The sequence below is a fragment of the Annulohypoxylon maeteangense genome (assembly GCF_022496945.1).
Source record: "Annulohypoxylon maeteangense strain CBS 123835 unplaced genomic scaffold GGS22scaffold_16, whole genome shotgun sequence".
Taxonomy (NCBI): Eukaryota; Fungi; Ascomycota; class Sordariomycetes; order Xylariales; family Hypoxylaceae; genus Annulohypoxylon; species Annulohypoxylon maeteangense.
Genome location: NW_025953263.1, coordinates 650,045 through 663,334, shown reverse-complemented (window position 1 = coordinate 663,334; position 13,290 = coordinate 650,045). Strand labels below are relative to the sequence as shown.

At 47.3% G+C, this 13,290-nt stretch overlaps 5 protein-coding genes across 5 annotated transcripts; 3 read left to right on the top strand and 2 right to left on the bottom strand.

The window, feature by feature from the left end:
* Positions 1-1,615: 1,615 nt before the first annotated feature.
* On the top strand, positions 1,616-5,534 carry GGS22DRAFT_170632 (uncharacterized protein). The gene is made up of 3 exons (XM_047962472.1): positions 1,616-2,021; positions 2,122-2,315; positions 2,378-5,534. The coding sequence occupies exons 1-3, from the start codon at positions 1,750-1,752 to the stop codon at positions 5,431-5,433; spliced, it is 3,522 nt and encodes a 1,173-aa protein (XP_047816130.1). The 5' UTR covers positions 1,616-1,749; the 3' UTR covers positions 5,434-5,534.
* A 41-nt stretch (positions 5,535-5,575) lies between these two features.
* On the top strand, positions 5,576-6,571 carry GGS22DRAFT_196011 (cytochrome c oxidase biogenesis protein Cmc1 like-domain-containing protein; the record flags this gene model as incomplete). The annotated part of the gene is made up of 2 exons (XM_047965758.1): positions 5,576-6,065; positions 6,246-6,571. Exons 1-2 carry the CDS (start codon positions 5,882-5,884, stop codon positions 6,569-6,571), a joined length of 510 nt encoding a protein of 169 aa, XP_047816129.1. The 5' UTR covers positions 5,576-5,881.
* A 452-nt stretch (positions 6,572-7,023) lies between these two features.
* Positions 7,024-8,288, bottom strand: GGS22DRAFT_181246 (uncharacterized protein; the record flags this gene model as incomplete). Its single annotated transcript, XM_047963847.1, has 3 exons — positions 7,024-7,280; positions 7,346-7,957; positions 8,039-8,288. The coding sequence occupies 3 exons, from the start codon at positions 8,286-8,288 to the stop codon at positions 7,024-7,026; spliced, it is 1,119 nt and encodes a 372-aa protein (XP_047816128.1).
* A 1,734-nt stretch (positions 8,289-10,022) lies between these two features.
* Positions 10,023-10,543, top strand: GGS22DRAFT_191462 (uncharacterized protein; the record flags this gene model as incomplete). Its single annotated transcript, XM_047965129.1, has 2 exons — positions 10,023-10,208; positions 10,376-10,543. 2 exons carry the CDS (start codon positions 10,023-10,025, stop codon positions 10,541-10,543), a joined length of 354 nt encoding a protein of 117 aa, XP_047816127.1.
* A 1,503-nt stretch (positions 10,544-12,046) lies between these two features.
* GGS22DRAFT_170626 (uncharacterized protein) lies at positions 12,047-13,117 on the bottom strand. Its single transcript, XM_047962471.1, has one exon. The coding sequence runs from the start codon at positions 13,022-13,024 to the stop codon at positions 12,110-12,112; it is 915 nt and encodes a 304-aa protein (XP_047816126.1). The 5' UTR covers positions 13,025-13,117; the 3' UTR covers positions 12,047-12,109.
* Between the last annotated feature and the right edge of the window lie 173 nt (positions 13,118-13,290).

The following is a 13,290-nucleotide window of genomic DNA, read 5'->3' as shown; positions in this document are numbered from 1 at the left end:
GTAACCCGAACTTATATTATCGTTATGTGTGTATCCGCAATTGGTGAAGAGCTAAATCATGTAAGAAATCTCGATGATACGGCTTCTAGTTCTTATTGGAGACCGAGATCGTAAATGCATCGAAGTGCATATGGATGATATGCATCTGACCTCTCATACGCGGAAGAGAATCCGGGTGACTTTAGTGCAAGATCATTGAGCCTACTAGGCTACTGAGTGTATCATATTCTGCTGGACATTTCATTCTCATATGTCTTCTACCTATGTTCTAGGTAGGTAAGTAAGGGTATATATATGTAACTGCATTTGCGTTGTTTTATCGTTTCGGTTTCATCAATAATCAATAATCAATAATCAATAATCAATATCTAAAAAGAATTACCTCAATAAAAAAGATGTGTTGCCAACCTAGTCCAATAGCTTTACTCCTCTCGTCAATCGAAATCTCAAGGTGCAACGTTAGGCCACCTAAAGCAAACGGCGACACTAGCATTGCATCTGCATGGCAACCTCCATCGTGTCTGCGTGTGCTTCCGCTGATATATCGTAATGGTCCCCGTGGGGTTCGGGTTCGGGAGATGGGCGAAAAACTACCATAAATGGCAATGTTGAGAAGATCGTTGGATTTGGTTCTTTCATGCACTTATGGTTGTGACAAGTAGTGTATGAATCGATCGGGGGGTATCTCAGCTAGTAGGCCTGGTGTATCACGACATATAATAGTCCGTAGTGTTGTCGTATAAGAGAAGCTTGCGTGTTTTACTATCAGTCTACCATAGTATCACAGCAGGCTACAATCCGGATATATCGATGTTGGAGGTATCGGAGCTATGGCTGCACACCATTGCTTAGCGCCAACTCCCACTGCCGGACAGCTTGCTTCAATTGGATAGGGCTCTCGTCAAGCTTCATGGGCAATGTTGTACAACAGTACCGAGATGCTGACTGTGGCATTTCGAGGTGTAGATCCCGCGGCACGCACGGTATAGGACAACGGAGTGCTTATGGAGCATCCACCGCATAGTGTAGCTGATACAGCATTCGAATAGATGCTTCCCACTTATTTGGGTGGTAGTGTCATGACTTCCGAGGTAAGCAATAATAGCATAGCACATATGCATAGGTATTGACCTAGGTATGGGAACTTTGATACTTGAGGTTATCGCGAGAAGAAGTTTGTTACAGGTATACCACCTACATATGCAGAAGGCAATTGCCTATATACAATTACGCAGCTAGCCCTAAATTTATCTATCAGCTATGTTCTTGGGTCCTACGACGGAAGGCACGCATGATAGTACTGGTAATAAGCTTAATTGTTAATTGTTCTTGCCTGCTTTTACTACATACAGCCCTGGAGAATAGCGCAACATCATATCCGTGTGAGGAAATAATGCCAAGGCTGCGCACAGAATAATATACAGGGTACGGGAGCTTAGAGTTCAATAGCCTTGGAATACCCATAGTCACCGCCAAACTAGCGCCGCATGACTGCCTTGACTGCTGTATGTAGCCTCCAGAGGGCTCCATCGTTCCTCCATTATTCCCTTAAAAACCAGTGAAAACCAGCGGAAGGTACCCACAATTTTCAGAAGAGGCAATTCGACGAGAGGAGGAAACATTTTCCAATCTTTTTGTTGTTTTTTCACGTTCCTAATTCCTCATAATTCTCCCCTCCCCCTCTTCCCTCTTGGGCCGAATTTTTTTTCCTTTTCTTTGTCGATAGTCTGGCTTCCCGATCACGGCGATATGTTATGGACCCCATGGCCTTCGTCTGTCCCTACCGTTCTGTTCGTGTGTGCTCTGTTGGCTTGGTGGTTTATTGAGCCTAAGACGACCCATCTGAACTTGATAGTTGTCATCGGGTGTGTCCTCTTTTACTGGGCTGTAGCACCTGAGCTGGCCCAGGCGACACCTTACCAAATCTACCAATTTTCCGTCCACGCCGCCAAGTTATTACGACTCGACGTTTTAGTTCTCTATCATGCCAATATGCTTGTTACCGGTCTAGCTATTACGTGGTATGTATTTTCCCACCCTCTAACCCACAGCCTGCTAGTCGCCATTTCCATTTCCGTTCTTTTTTCTCCATTCCTCTCTAACGCAATCACCACGTTATAGGTTGGCCCACAGAGCCGTCCAGACCTTAAGAAAGTCGGTCAACGAACTCATCGGTGTTCTCGGCGTCGAAGTTCCCGATGCTCCCGATGTGTCGCTAGCAGGAATCCGTGCCGACGCCGCGACCCTGAACTGGACACGTCCACTACCTACTCGACCCGTTGCAAAATTTACCATCCAGGTTAACGGCGTTAATGGTGAGTGAGGGACTATCGGAGTTCGATATGCGCATAGGAAATTAACGGTTATCGCACTATAGTTGGTGATTCTGCAAATCAAGAGACAGCTATTACCGTAACGGGCCTGAAACCCAACCACTTTTACAACGTTCGAGTTATTGCCGTAGGATATAACAACTTCCAGGCAGGCAGCCGCGTTATACGTCTTCGAACATACGCGAGAGATGGTCGCCCTCAGCTTGGAGACGGTCGTCTACCGTCTAATTTTGTTCCAGAGGAACAGCAACTCGCCATGCCTAACGACCATGCTGATGAAGATGGAGGACCGAGAATCGCAGCTGCTAGCGTAGAGGCCGCGTCTATCCCCGACAATCCCAGCGTCACGCGTGAGGCTAGCTCAAGCAATTTATCCAACGCGAGGCGGAATACTCTTACGCGAAAACATTCACCTTCTACGACAAGTATAGATCAGTCTGTCAAGGAGGCTCTCAGCAAAAACTCGGAGGAATCATTGGAGGAACTAGGGAAACGATTCGAGAGTATCCGGAAGGAGATTGACGAAACACAAAGCCAAATTGCCAAGGATGAGAAAGAGCATAAGGAATTGGTGGATGAGTTGGGAGGAGAAAAAAAGATGAAGAGACGTATACAGAAAGAGAAAGATGATATGACAGAAAAGTTGAAGAGAGAAGTGGGATCCACAGAGAGAGCCATGAGGAGCGCACAGCAACGAAAAGCCCAGAAAGAAAAGTTACTCAGGGACAAGCAGGCTGAAAGACAAAAGCTTCATGACGACATAGCAAAATGGGAAAAAGATATGGCGTCCATGGTTAAGCGCCAGGCCGGATTCGAAAAGGAAATGAACTCTTGCCAAAAGGACGCCGACGGTCGAGCTGAGGAGTTACGCGCTGAGATTACTCAGGCGCAGGCAAGCCTCGCCCAGGAAGAAGCGGATCTCAAAGAAAAGAGCAAGGAACTCAAGGAAGCCGAGGAGCAGAGAAAAAGACTTCCCGGTGGAGAGGAGAGCGAAGAATGGCGCGAGACAGATCGTCAAATTAAAAGAGAATGGGAGATCAGGGCGAGGGATCTGCAGCGGCGACTCTTTTCTGCAAATAGGAAGTTGCGGATGGTCAGCGACTACGAGACTGTGTTGCAGACTCAGTTGGCGGCAGCACAGCAAGCCGGCCTTCCTTTTATGTACAACCAGGCAAACTCTTCGGGGGTTGACTTCGATCTCGGAACGCAGAACCAACTCAAGCGACGAAGCCGGAACAGCAATTCACTTTCTAACGTAGCCATCCCTTCTCCCGTTCAGTCGTTTTCGATGATTGAACGACCATACGGACCTTCGGCAACATTTGGACCATCTCGTCCTCCTACCATCCCACCAGGATTTGCCCAGGGTCCCTATCTAGAACACAACCCCGACTTTCATGACCTACTAGAAGATGACGGCATGCGACATCTCAGCGCTGCTGCACCGCTTAGTCCTACCGCGACATCTCTCTTACCTGCGGGAATGCTTGATGACCTCATAGACGACGAGCCCCCCAGTCCCGGCTCTCGACCCAGTCGTCATAACACCTTCGGCTCACCATTTGCGCCCGAGAACGACCCGCAATCGCCAGCGTCTTCGGCTCGGTCACTTAATATCTTATCCAGCCCTCACGGCTCTTCTCACCATTTGCCTTTTTCTCAATATACTGGTGAGAACAGTGAGCGTCGGTCCCTGAAGGGACTCAGGGGTGACCTTAACCCCACATCGTCTCCCATCGCCCCTCCAACTCAAGCTACGAACAGACGAACATTCTTACCATGGCTTCATCGCGGACCCAAGCAGGCAGACGAGCCGCCTCCTTTAGGCACATTGAAGGCCGGCCAGACTCAATCTTTGCCTCGGCAGGCGGAGGATGGAGACGCTAGTCCGAGCAAGCGGCGAATTAGTTTCTCCTCTGGTTGGAATATGTTCAACCGGAACTCCACGGGCCCAGACCTCGCGGAGATTAGCAGTCCCAATGCACGAGGCATACCTTCGCGCAGAATAGGTCTCGCCACAAACACTAACAGTATGGGAAGCAACATATTCTCCGAGCGTGATCCAAGCAGCCCAAGGCCTCTGTCTATTGCATCTTCCGAATTACCTCGTCCATCTACTGATAGTAGTTCCATCTGGGGCCGAGCTCCGCAACCTAATCGACTTTGGTCGAGAGAAGACAATCCTTGGGCCTCCCAAAATCCATCCAGAAGACCTTCCCTCCATGGATCACCTTCGGCGCTGAAGACTACTCTAGCCGATGCCGACGATGAAATACTAGACGACTCCGAATTGCTACACGCATCGCCTAGCCAAGTAGGAGTTATTGGAACCAAACCCTCATCCAGGACGCTTAGCCAACGCCTCAATCCTGCTGCGCCTACTTTTATGGCAATGACAGGGTTATTCCGTGCTAGGCCTGATAAGGAGAGGGAGAAGGAGACGGATAAAGAACATAAAGACCTGAAGGAAAAATCCAAGGCTAAATCTAAGGATAAAGAGCTAGCTAAGGAGAAGAAACCGCGTATTTCCTTATCGGATGTGTCTGAGGCTGCGGCTCCATCTATAGATGAGTCGCCATCAGAGCCTCGCATATCTCGCGATATTTATTCCGTCGGCACACCATCCATCACGGAATCGCGCGAATCACTCACTTTAGAAGACACTCTTTCTAACACACCTTCTGATCAAGCGGTCGGACCCGGAAGCAAGGACCAAGAAAGTGGATTTAGGAAACTCCTACGAAAAGGGAGTTCCTCAAAGTTCAGCTTCACTTCGGTTAGAGGACTAGGGGGAAAGAAAGGACCCAGCAGCGTTACCAACTCGGATAAGAACGCATCCGTTGAGCGTAGCAGCTTTGACGAATACGCCGAGGACAGTGGTAGCGGTGGTGTTGGACTTGCCCCTGGTCGCAGCTACGACAGCCTCCACGGCAGTCCCTCTTTGGGACCCACAAGTGCAAACAGGCATGTTAAGGACAAATCTGTGAGCTGGGGTTCTAGATTTAGCATGAAGAAAAAGCCAGGGAAAGAGAAGGAGAGTTTGGATCTAGAGAGAGATGAATTGGGTCCGAACACGCCTCTGGCTGAGGAGAAGCCCTAACCTAGAATTAACTAACTACGTATGTAGAAATAGTGTTAGGAGCGACATCGAGGACGAAGCCGTTCTTGACAAAAGCAATATGATGACTTATCCGCGTTGAAGTTACTTTTATCTTGAAACTACGTGAATACATGTTTGTAGGTGACGAAGTTGGTTTGCTTAGTCACGCAGTATCTGCAATAATTACATAATCCGCTTATGTCAATTTCTAGGTAGTGGACTTGGCAAGCGGTGAAAATGGGCAAAACCGCTCAATACAATTGTAAAGCTGCAGAGCTTCGACCGATCAGACCACCGATTATAACCCCCATTAAACTAACTTCAATTTGCGACGAGGGGCTCTCAACACTTGACACATGGAGATATTATAGTACCGGAACGACCATATACACAATTTGTCATATCCTCCGACCTTTCCGACCCACGAACGGCCGAGAACCAACGATCCATGGCCGCAATGGCAGCTCAACAACCTCCGATAGCCTCCGGCGGCAGCAGTAGCACTACAAGAGATAATGGAGGGTTACCGATGCCTTCGCGGAACCCTTTACCGCTGTCGGCAAGTCAGGAGGCGCAGGTTCGAGAGGTGTTCAATGCGCGAGTGAGGCAGTTATGCTCGGATGAGATCAAAGGTTTGCCGCCCTTCTGTTCTCACACACAACCCCTCTCTCGCCTTCTATCTACATAATTACCCACTACCCTACCTCCATTCTCCCTTCTCAACATAGACCTTCATACCCCCAACTCCCTCTTCCATACACCCAACAACAACAGTCATCACAAAGCAAAAAAACGCTAACCCACTACCCCAGCCTTCGCAGACTGCGCGCGCAACCGCACGATCACGATCCCGTTCGCGTGCCGGGAGTCCTCGCGGCGGATGAACGGGTGCATGTTAGCGCACGCGACGCCCGAGGAACACGACCGCGCGCGCGAGCAATGGTTCGCGCAGCGCCAGCAACGGGCGAAAGAGCGGGAAGTCAAGGAACGCAGGAAGTTGGAGCAGGAGGCTTTCCATCGCGAGTGGTGGGGTTTGCCGGCGAAAGACCCCGAGGATGTCAAGAGGGAGCTGGAGAAGTTGGGTAAGGCGGAGAGGATTGGGGGGTTGAGTCCGAGGGAGAGGGAGGGGAGACGGTGACGGGGGGTGAGTAAGGTGGAGGGGGGACGGGTGTGTTGTGTGTGGGATGCATATTTGGGCGTTTACTGGCGGCAAATTATTGTACAAAGTTTGGGATTCAGGTTCTGATGCACTTCTCCACGTCGTGTGTATATCACAAAAAGGAGTCGTAGGGGTTGTTCGTCTACGACATAATCATGACAAGAATTCCATGAATAGCGTGATACGGGTACATGAGTAACGGTTTCTGTTACGGTAGAGTGTAGTTGAGTTTACGACACCACGTATGAATGTAACATAATACGAGATGACTTTGTTCGATTCTCTCGTCTAAGTCATGAAATCCACCACTCTTGCGAAATCACCATTTAGTCTTTTCTAATGTGTTTTTATCTACACATGGTATCCAATAACGCCGACCTTTTCTCCCCAACAGCCACGTCCCTTATCTCAGCTCATGACTCCCGATATTCCTAATTCAACGCCTCCTTGGGCAAGGTAGCCACCTTCTCCTGGAACAACTTGTAGGCACCGGCCCATACCGGGTTATTCTGCCAGTCGTTGAGCTTGAGTAGGTAGGGTAGTAGGTCATTGCTGAAGGACTCTGAAGACTCTCTAGGGAGAAGACTGGGCAGATGGTCGATGCTGATGACACTCAGGGGTGGGTTTTCTAGGCCTTCTACGGGTACTGTGGGGTTGCTGAATGTTGTCGCGACAGTGTAGATAGGGACTGGAAATCATGTTAGAATTTAGTTCTTCTATAAACAAGGCAAATGCCCGGAAGAGGTTACTCACCAGGGTTGAAGGGGTTAGTGGTATCAGCTGAAACATCGCATACAACGCTCAAGTTGCGTCCGGGCTCCTTAAGCGAATCTATATTGACGAAATGGGGAATCTTAGATGACAGGTAAATGCAGTTAACGAAGATATCGCTCTCGGCGATCTCTTTGAAGGGGCCGCCCTTAGCCGTCTCCGCCATATCCCACTTGAGGATCTGCTCGGTGGGTAGACCCGCCTTGAGGCACAGATCAACAGCGCCGCGACCGCATCGGCCTAGAGCACCAATTACGATAACGCGGGGTTGTCGCCCGGCCTTGGCTTGGCCAGCTTCAAGGTCCTTCTTAACATCCGCAATCAGCGCATCCTCGTTGGGGTAGCTCTCGACGCCCGGTAGGGGCTCGCCCGGGTGTGTCAGTTGCCAGGCCCAGTTCTTGAGCGCCAGTGCACTACCACTGAAGCCGGCCTGGTATCCGAATGCTGCGACTCGGCGCCCGGAGTCAGGCTCCTGTAGGAATTCGAGGTCGAGGAGAGTGCCGCCGCCTCGAGGGAACCGGGCTAGAACGGTATCCCAGCCGCCTTGGCCCTTGTAGCAATGGGCGAATTGGACGTGTACGTGCTTCAAGGGAACTATTCAATTGCCCAACAGTTTAACTTTCACATATCTCTTCGAGTGGGAGAGCGCAAGGACAGTTTATTAAAGTAACTCACAAGTCTCTTCCGGCAATTCCTTGAGTCCGACAATTATGTGTTCCTTGGGAGCATCACGCCAGCTTCCAGTAGGAACTAATGTAGCGCCTACTGTGGTGAATTCCTCATCGTCAAAGATACGAACGGGGCTCTTCTCGACATTGACGACGTAGCCAGCATCGATCAATGCCTTAGTTGTGGTGGGGGTGAGCGCTGAACGGTGCTCGAGGGGCTTGTCCTCAGAACGCAAGTGCAGAATCGTAGGAGCCATTTTGAAATTTCGAACGAAAGAGAAAAATTTGGAAACTCTTGAAGATATTTGACTGGGACTGGGAACTCTTCCACCCAATGTAATTCTGTTCATATGTTGTAAAGAGGGCGTCTTGGGGTCGCTATTTTATGGAGGGGCAGAATATCGAGACCCTTTTTTTCCGATAAATGATAAAGCTTACAGGATGATTCACAATTCAAAATTTCACCGCCGATGTCGCCTATCACCCACTGTAATGTGCGCTAACCCTAAACAAGATTAGGTCCCGGAGATCTGGGTAGGGGGGTAGAACTCTAGTTTCAGGGGCCTCCTATTCGTTATTATATAACCAAATTCAACATCAATTGACCTAACAATCATACAATCTACCTTCTTACTCTTTTGCTATCCTCCGGCAAACTGTTTTCACTTTCCATTACTTCATTCTGAAATCATAATATTATTTTAAAGTTAGGCTTTTTTAGAAGCCTTGTTATGACAATATGCACATGTTCAAACCAAGAAACAAGCACAGCTTCATATATGCAGGTAAGTTTAGTTAGTTCTTTATAGAAATACACAAGGTATGTTTGAATATCAGCATTCCGATAGCATCGATGTGAATCTTAAAAGATATCTCGATTACATATGGATGCCATATCTGAGTGTTTCTATTCCAGTATGAAATCAAATCCACCGTAGTACGAAGGTTCGGGCCAAAAGTTTGGACCATCAGCCACGTCCCATGCCCAGTGCATGATCAAATAAGGAGTTATTTCATACTGTATTAGTTACAAGCTAAAGCCGAAACCTGGTAGTGATCCGTCCGCTAAATTCTAGTGGATAACCACTATAATCTAAGCATATTCCAGGGGCTTAGCCACTGGAGAGAAAACGCCACACGGTGAGAGGATATTCCAAATTACGCGGTTTTGGGCCATCAGAATCATCTGCTCATGGTCCAAACTTTTGGCCCGAACCTTCGTGGTCCTGCTACACATCAAAACTTGCTTGTCGTCAAAATACTTAGATAAAAATATTAGCTCTATCATGCCGCTACAATAGAATGATTAGTTTCTACTTTGAGCCTTTTGTTCCATATGAATATCCAACGTGGAACACTGGTATCATGGTGTACCACGATACAGTTAACATACAGTAGGTAAGATCCATTAGCGGTCGTGTCATGAACTCGACAGTATCAATCTAGAAAATGACTTCCCATATCAACTACCCATGTATCCTAAAGGTCGAATAAAACACGAATCATTGTGTAAAATATTACTAAATTCCACTGCCAGGAAGAGTTCATCGTTACCACACAAGATCATGCCACTGAAAATATTCCGAAACACGTAGCTTCTGGTACCACCCATCGCGTCATGGTATGAACGTTATAACTGGCGTATTGAAATGTTGAGCAACCATGCTTACCTGGTAGATACCCTCACATAGGTAAGCCATGACAATAGGCCGACCATGAATGACTACCTACCTACTATCAAGATCTTCCATCATATCTGACAATGAAATCTACACCACGAGATTACGGTAAACCCTTTTTATTGTATGATTTCTGACTAGATGGCTATCTATTGTGAGTATACTATGAGGCATCACTTGTAACAAGAGAAGAATATTTAAACAGCTCTGAGCTCCTGAGAAGGTCTTCAATTTCTTCACACTGACATCTTCAACTGACAACCAAAGAACAAACAGTAACAGAACAAGAATACCAAGATCTCAATTCTCTCAATGTCATCAACTGGCAATACCCAAACCACCAAATCGTCATCCTCGGCCGAGAAACCCGAGAGTTCCAAAGACTCTGATACCCCCGGCAGCAGCGGTGGATACTACAAGTTCCGCTGCAAGTACTTCTTGACCCACAACTGCAACAACTGGGTCTACGTTAACGGATCTCCTTGCGCCAACTGCTGTGTAAGACTACATCCACCGATATTCTAATAGGCCTCTTTTGGCCGAGAGGTAGCTAATGCTTTCGTATAGGCAGAGGGGCGTGATCAAGCAGACAAATAATCAACGAAGGAGGTCCCTGACAAAAGCAAGAAGATAAGATGCCTTGCAATTCTGACAAAAGTCCGAAGGAGGACGAAAAACCCCAGGATGACTATCCCATAAGCGAGTCACCGGCAGAGGACGATAAACCGCACGGAGAGATCGTTCAGTGTGAGAAGTGCCACTGCTGGGTTGATGATCGGCCACACACGTGCAAGCCGGAGGACAAGGACAAGTATGCGAAGGATGGAAAATGAGTTAGGCTTTTCCAGTGTGGTCCTTGAGTCGAAGTAGGTGCTTCATAGTAATGAAACAATATTAATTTTTCGTTTAAGGCGTACTGCTTGTGTGAAGAAACTGCCACAGTGATCTAGTAAATTGAGTTATATTACTTTTCCACAAAAGATAGATCTCAAGAAAGCTGTCCCCAATTTATATCTATAGAATGTCCACTTGTACGATGTATATTAGGGGTAAAATGGCCAACGCCAAAGTCATACGCAGCTGTTAGCTGTTGACATTAATACAGCACAGACGAACACAATATCATATACGTATGTAGTATACAACTACGCTGTCCTTAATGATACATCACACATCTTTTGAACTTATTATGCATCTAGTGAGTATAACCAGGATGGATTCGTACTCACTAGACATGTAAGGGCAGCGTTTTCAAACACGATATTCTACGAAATTCTCTCTTACAATGAGACGCAGTTTGTAATAGCGAAAATAGGGGTTCCGAATCGATATTACGCTAGGAAATTATCAACTCAGTATATTTTACCGGATTTTGCCGTCTTTAGAACGTCTCAGTCCATATCAGACTGCGCGATCCATCGTAAGCCAGGCATAAAAATGCGTCATAATATACCTTGCCTGGCTGTATCGGGGCCATAGTTGGCTGAACCATACTCTGTGGCCTGATTTCACATTCAGGTTATCGAGAGGTTCGTAGAGATTATAATCGTCCCTAATAGAGGGATGTGGAGAATTAAGGCTGGATGCATTTCTACATCCATGGAAAGCCTTGAAATCCTCCAAGAAAGAGATGATCCTCTGACATATACGGAAATGCCGTTCTAGAGTTGGAGTTTTGATGAAAACTGGATCGATTAATAGTGAACGATTGTGGAATATGGTCAAAATGTCCGAAGAAATGTTGAGAAGGAAGCAATTATCTATCACCTACCTAGTGCGTACATAGTACTTATATGAATGTCTCACTTTGCAGCCTTTCGGGGTAGCAGCGCATGCAAAACCCCTGTATCCGATTGGAGGAGAGATATGGTAGACTCAACCATTCTATATATGGAATTCGCTTAGGCACGCAGCCATACCCATACCGCACCAACATACATAAATCGAAAAATAAGCGTGAAGGTGCCGCCCTTATTGCGCATTCTACGTCAGCTAAATTTAATATAATGATGAAGTGTTATTAGGTAGAATACGAATGCATCTAAATCTAGAGTCATTACCTACCTAATTGATTTTGCTAGCTATTTTATATCAAGTTTACAGAATGAACGATGGAACCATCAGCAATTAACTGGAATACAATGTCGTTGGTTTTCTCCTAGCCTTGGTGCGGACAATAGTATAAAATCATACCCCGGTCTAAATGGAAAAGGGGGTAGATGCTGGTTGCTTAGTCAGCCAATAGTCACTTCGAACGGCTTGCTAGTTCCACATGGAACGGCATCGATAATATCTAAACTACTTCCTATTCTACATACAATTATTAGGGTGAATGAGTGTTATTTTACATTTTTCTTCACGACGGCTACGATAAGTTGATCCCTTTGTATGTACGCTTTCTACTTTTCCTCATTAGGGGTGACGCGAATAGGGGCAGTACAGTTATCAACATCCAGACCCCCAGAAACAGAATCCAACATACGCTCTAGGAACTTCCTAATATATCCTGAATCATGATATCTTGTGTCGAATACTCCGGAAAGCTCGATCCTTCCATTCCAAGTGCCAAGAAAGATCGCCACTCCGGCTCCGATAGGTTCGCTAGCGGCCCAGACATTCGTAAGCTCAAAAGGCCCATGAGACGCTGACACTATCGAGCCTATGTTTCCGAGCGAAGAAATGACAGCGGGGCAGAAAGGGGGGTCTGACACTATATGGGGGTCCGAACCGGGCGGTGTTGTGAGACTTTTAAACATCAAAGGAGACACGGCGATCTGTTCATCTTGAGAAGATGTTGGCCGGACTGTCCTGAAATAGTCTCGGACCTGGGTCGCAACTTGCGACAATTCATTTATCTGACCGTCATCCTTTCCGTCGATTGGGGGTCCCGGTACAACCAAGTCTATGCCCAATGCCTGTGCTGAGACAGTGTGGTAGGGGGCGGCCGCATGCTCACGGGTATTGTATGGGGCGCGGCAGTAAGGGCGTAAATTGATCATACTATGGTTTACATAGCGAACCGCATACGACTCCTCTTTCGGTGGTTGCAATTCGGATAGCGCCATTGCCAAAGCCGCTATGAAAACATGAGTTACGCTGGTTCCAGAGGCAATCGCTTTGCACTTGAGAATGATCTGGTCTGTGACGGATTCAGGAACAATAATCGAAAAACGATGTCTTTTTCCAGATGAAGAGCTAGTACCGGAACTTGGAGGCAGGCTAAGGAGGCCAGGATGCGTGTAGATCGACCCGTTTCGAGTTTGTATATCGGTGAAGCTCTTCGCTGGAGCTTCAGATGAGGGTTCCGGAACCATCGCAGCGAGACGTAAACATGGAGAAAGTCTGGCATGCTCACCACCCCATATCGGCAACACATACTGATGGCCTTGCTCATAGGCGAGAGCTGCATGACCAAATAGTTGATCGACTAGTTGGAGAATACCAACACCGTCTGTAATATCATGTGGACATTGTAAAAAGATGGTCGGATGATACTTATCCTTGTTCTCGGAGGTGACGACGAGGAGTCTTGAGCCCTCAGAAGATCGCTCTTGATCGTTGAACCATTCGAGGGGGTCTT

Bases quoted from the DNA above. Each gene is read 5' to 3' on its own strand.
- GGS22DRAFT_170632 (XM_047962472.1), top strand. From the start codon at position 1,750: ATGTTATGGACCCCATGGCCTTCGTCTGTCCCTACCGTTCTGTTCGTG. The intron at 2,022-2,121 runs GTATGTATTTTC...ACCACGTTATAG, and splicing joins ACCGGTCTAGCTATTACGTG to GTTGGCCCACAGAGCCGTCC. The intron at 2,316-2,377 runs GTGAGTGAGGGA...ATCGCACTATAG, and splicing joins CCAGGTTAACGGCGTTAATG to TTGGTGATTCTGCAAATCAA.
- GGS22DRAFT_170626 (XM_047962471.1), bottom strand. From the start codon at position 13,024: ATGGTTCCGGAACCCTCATCTGAAGCTCCAGCGAAGAGCTTCACCGAT.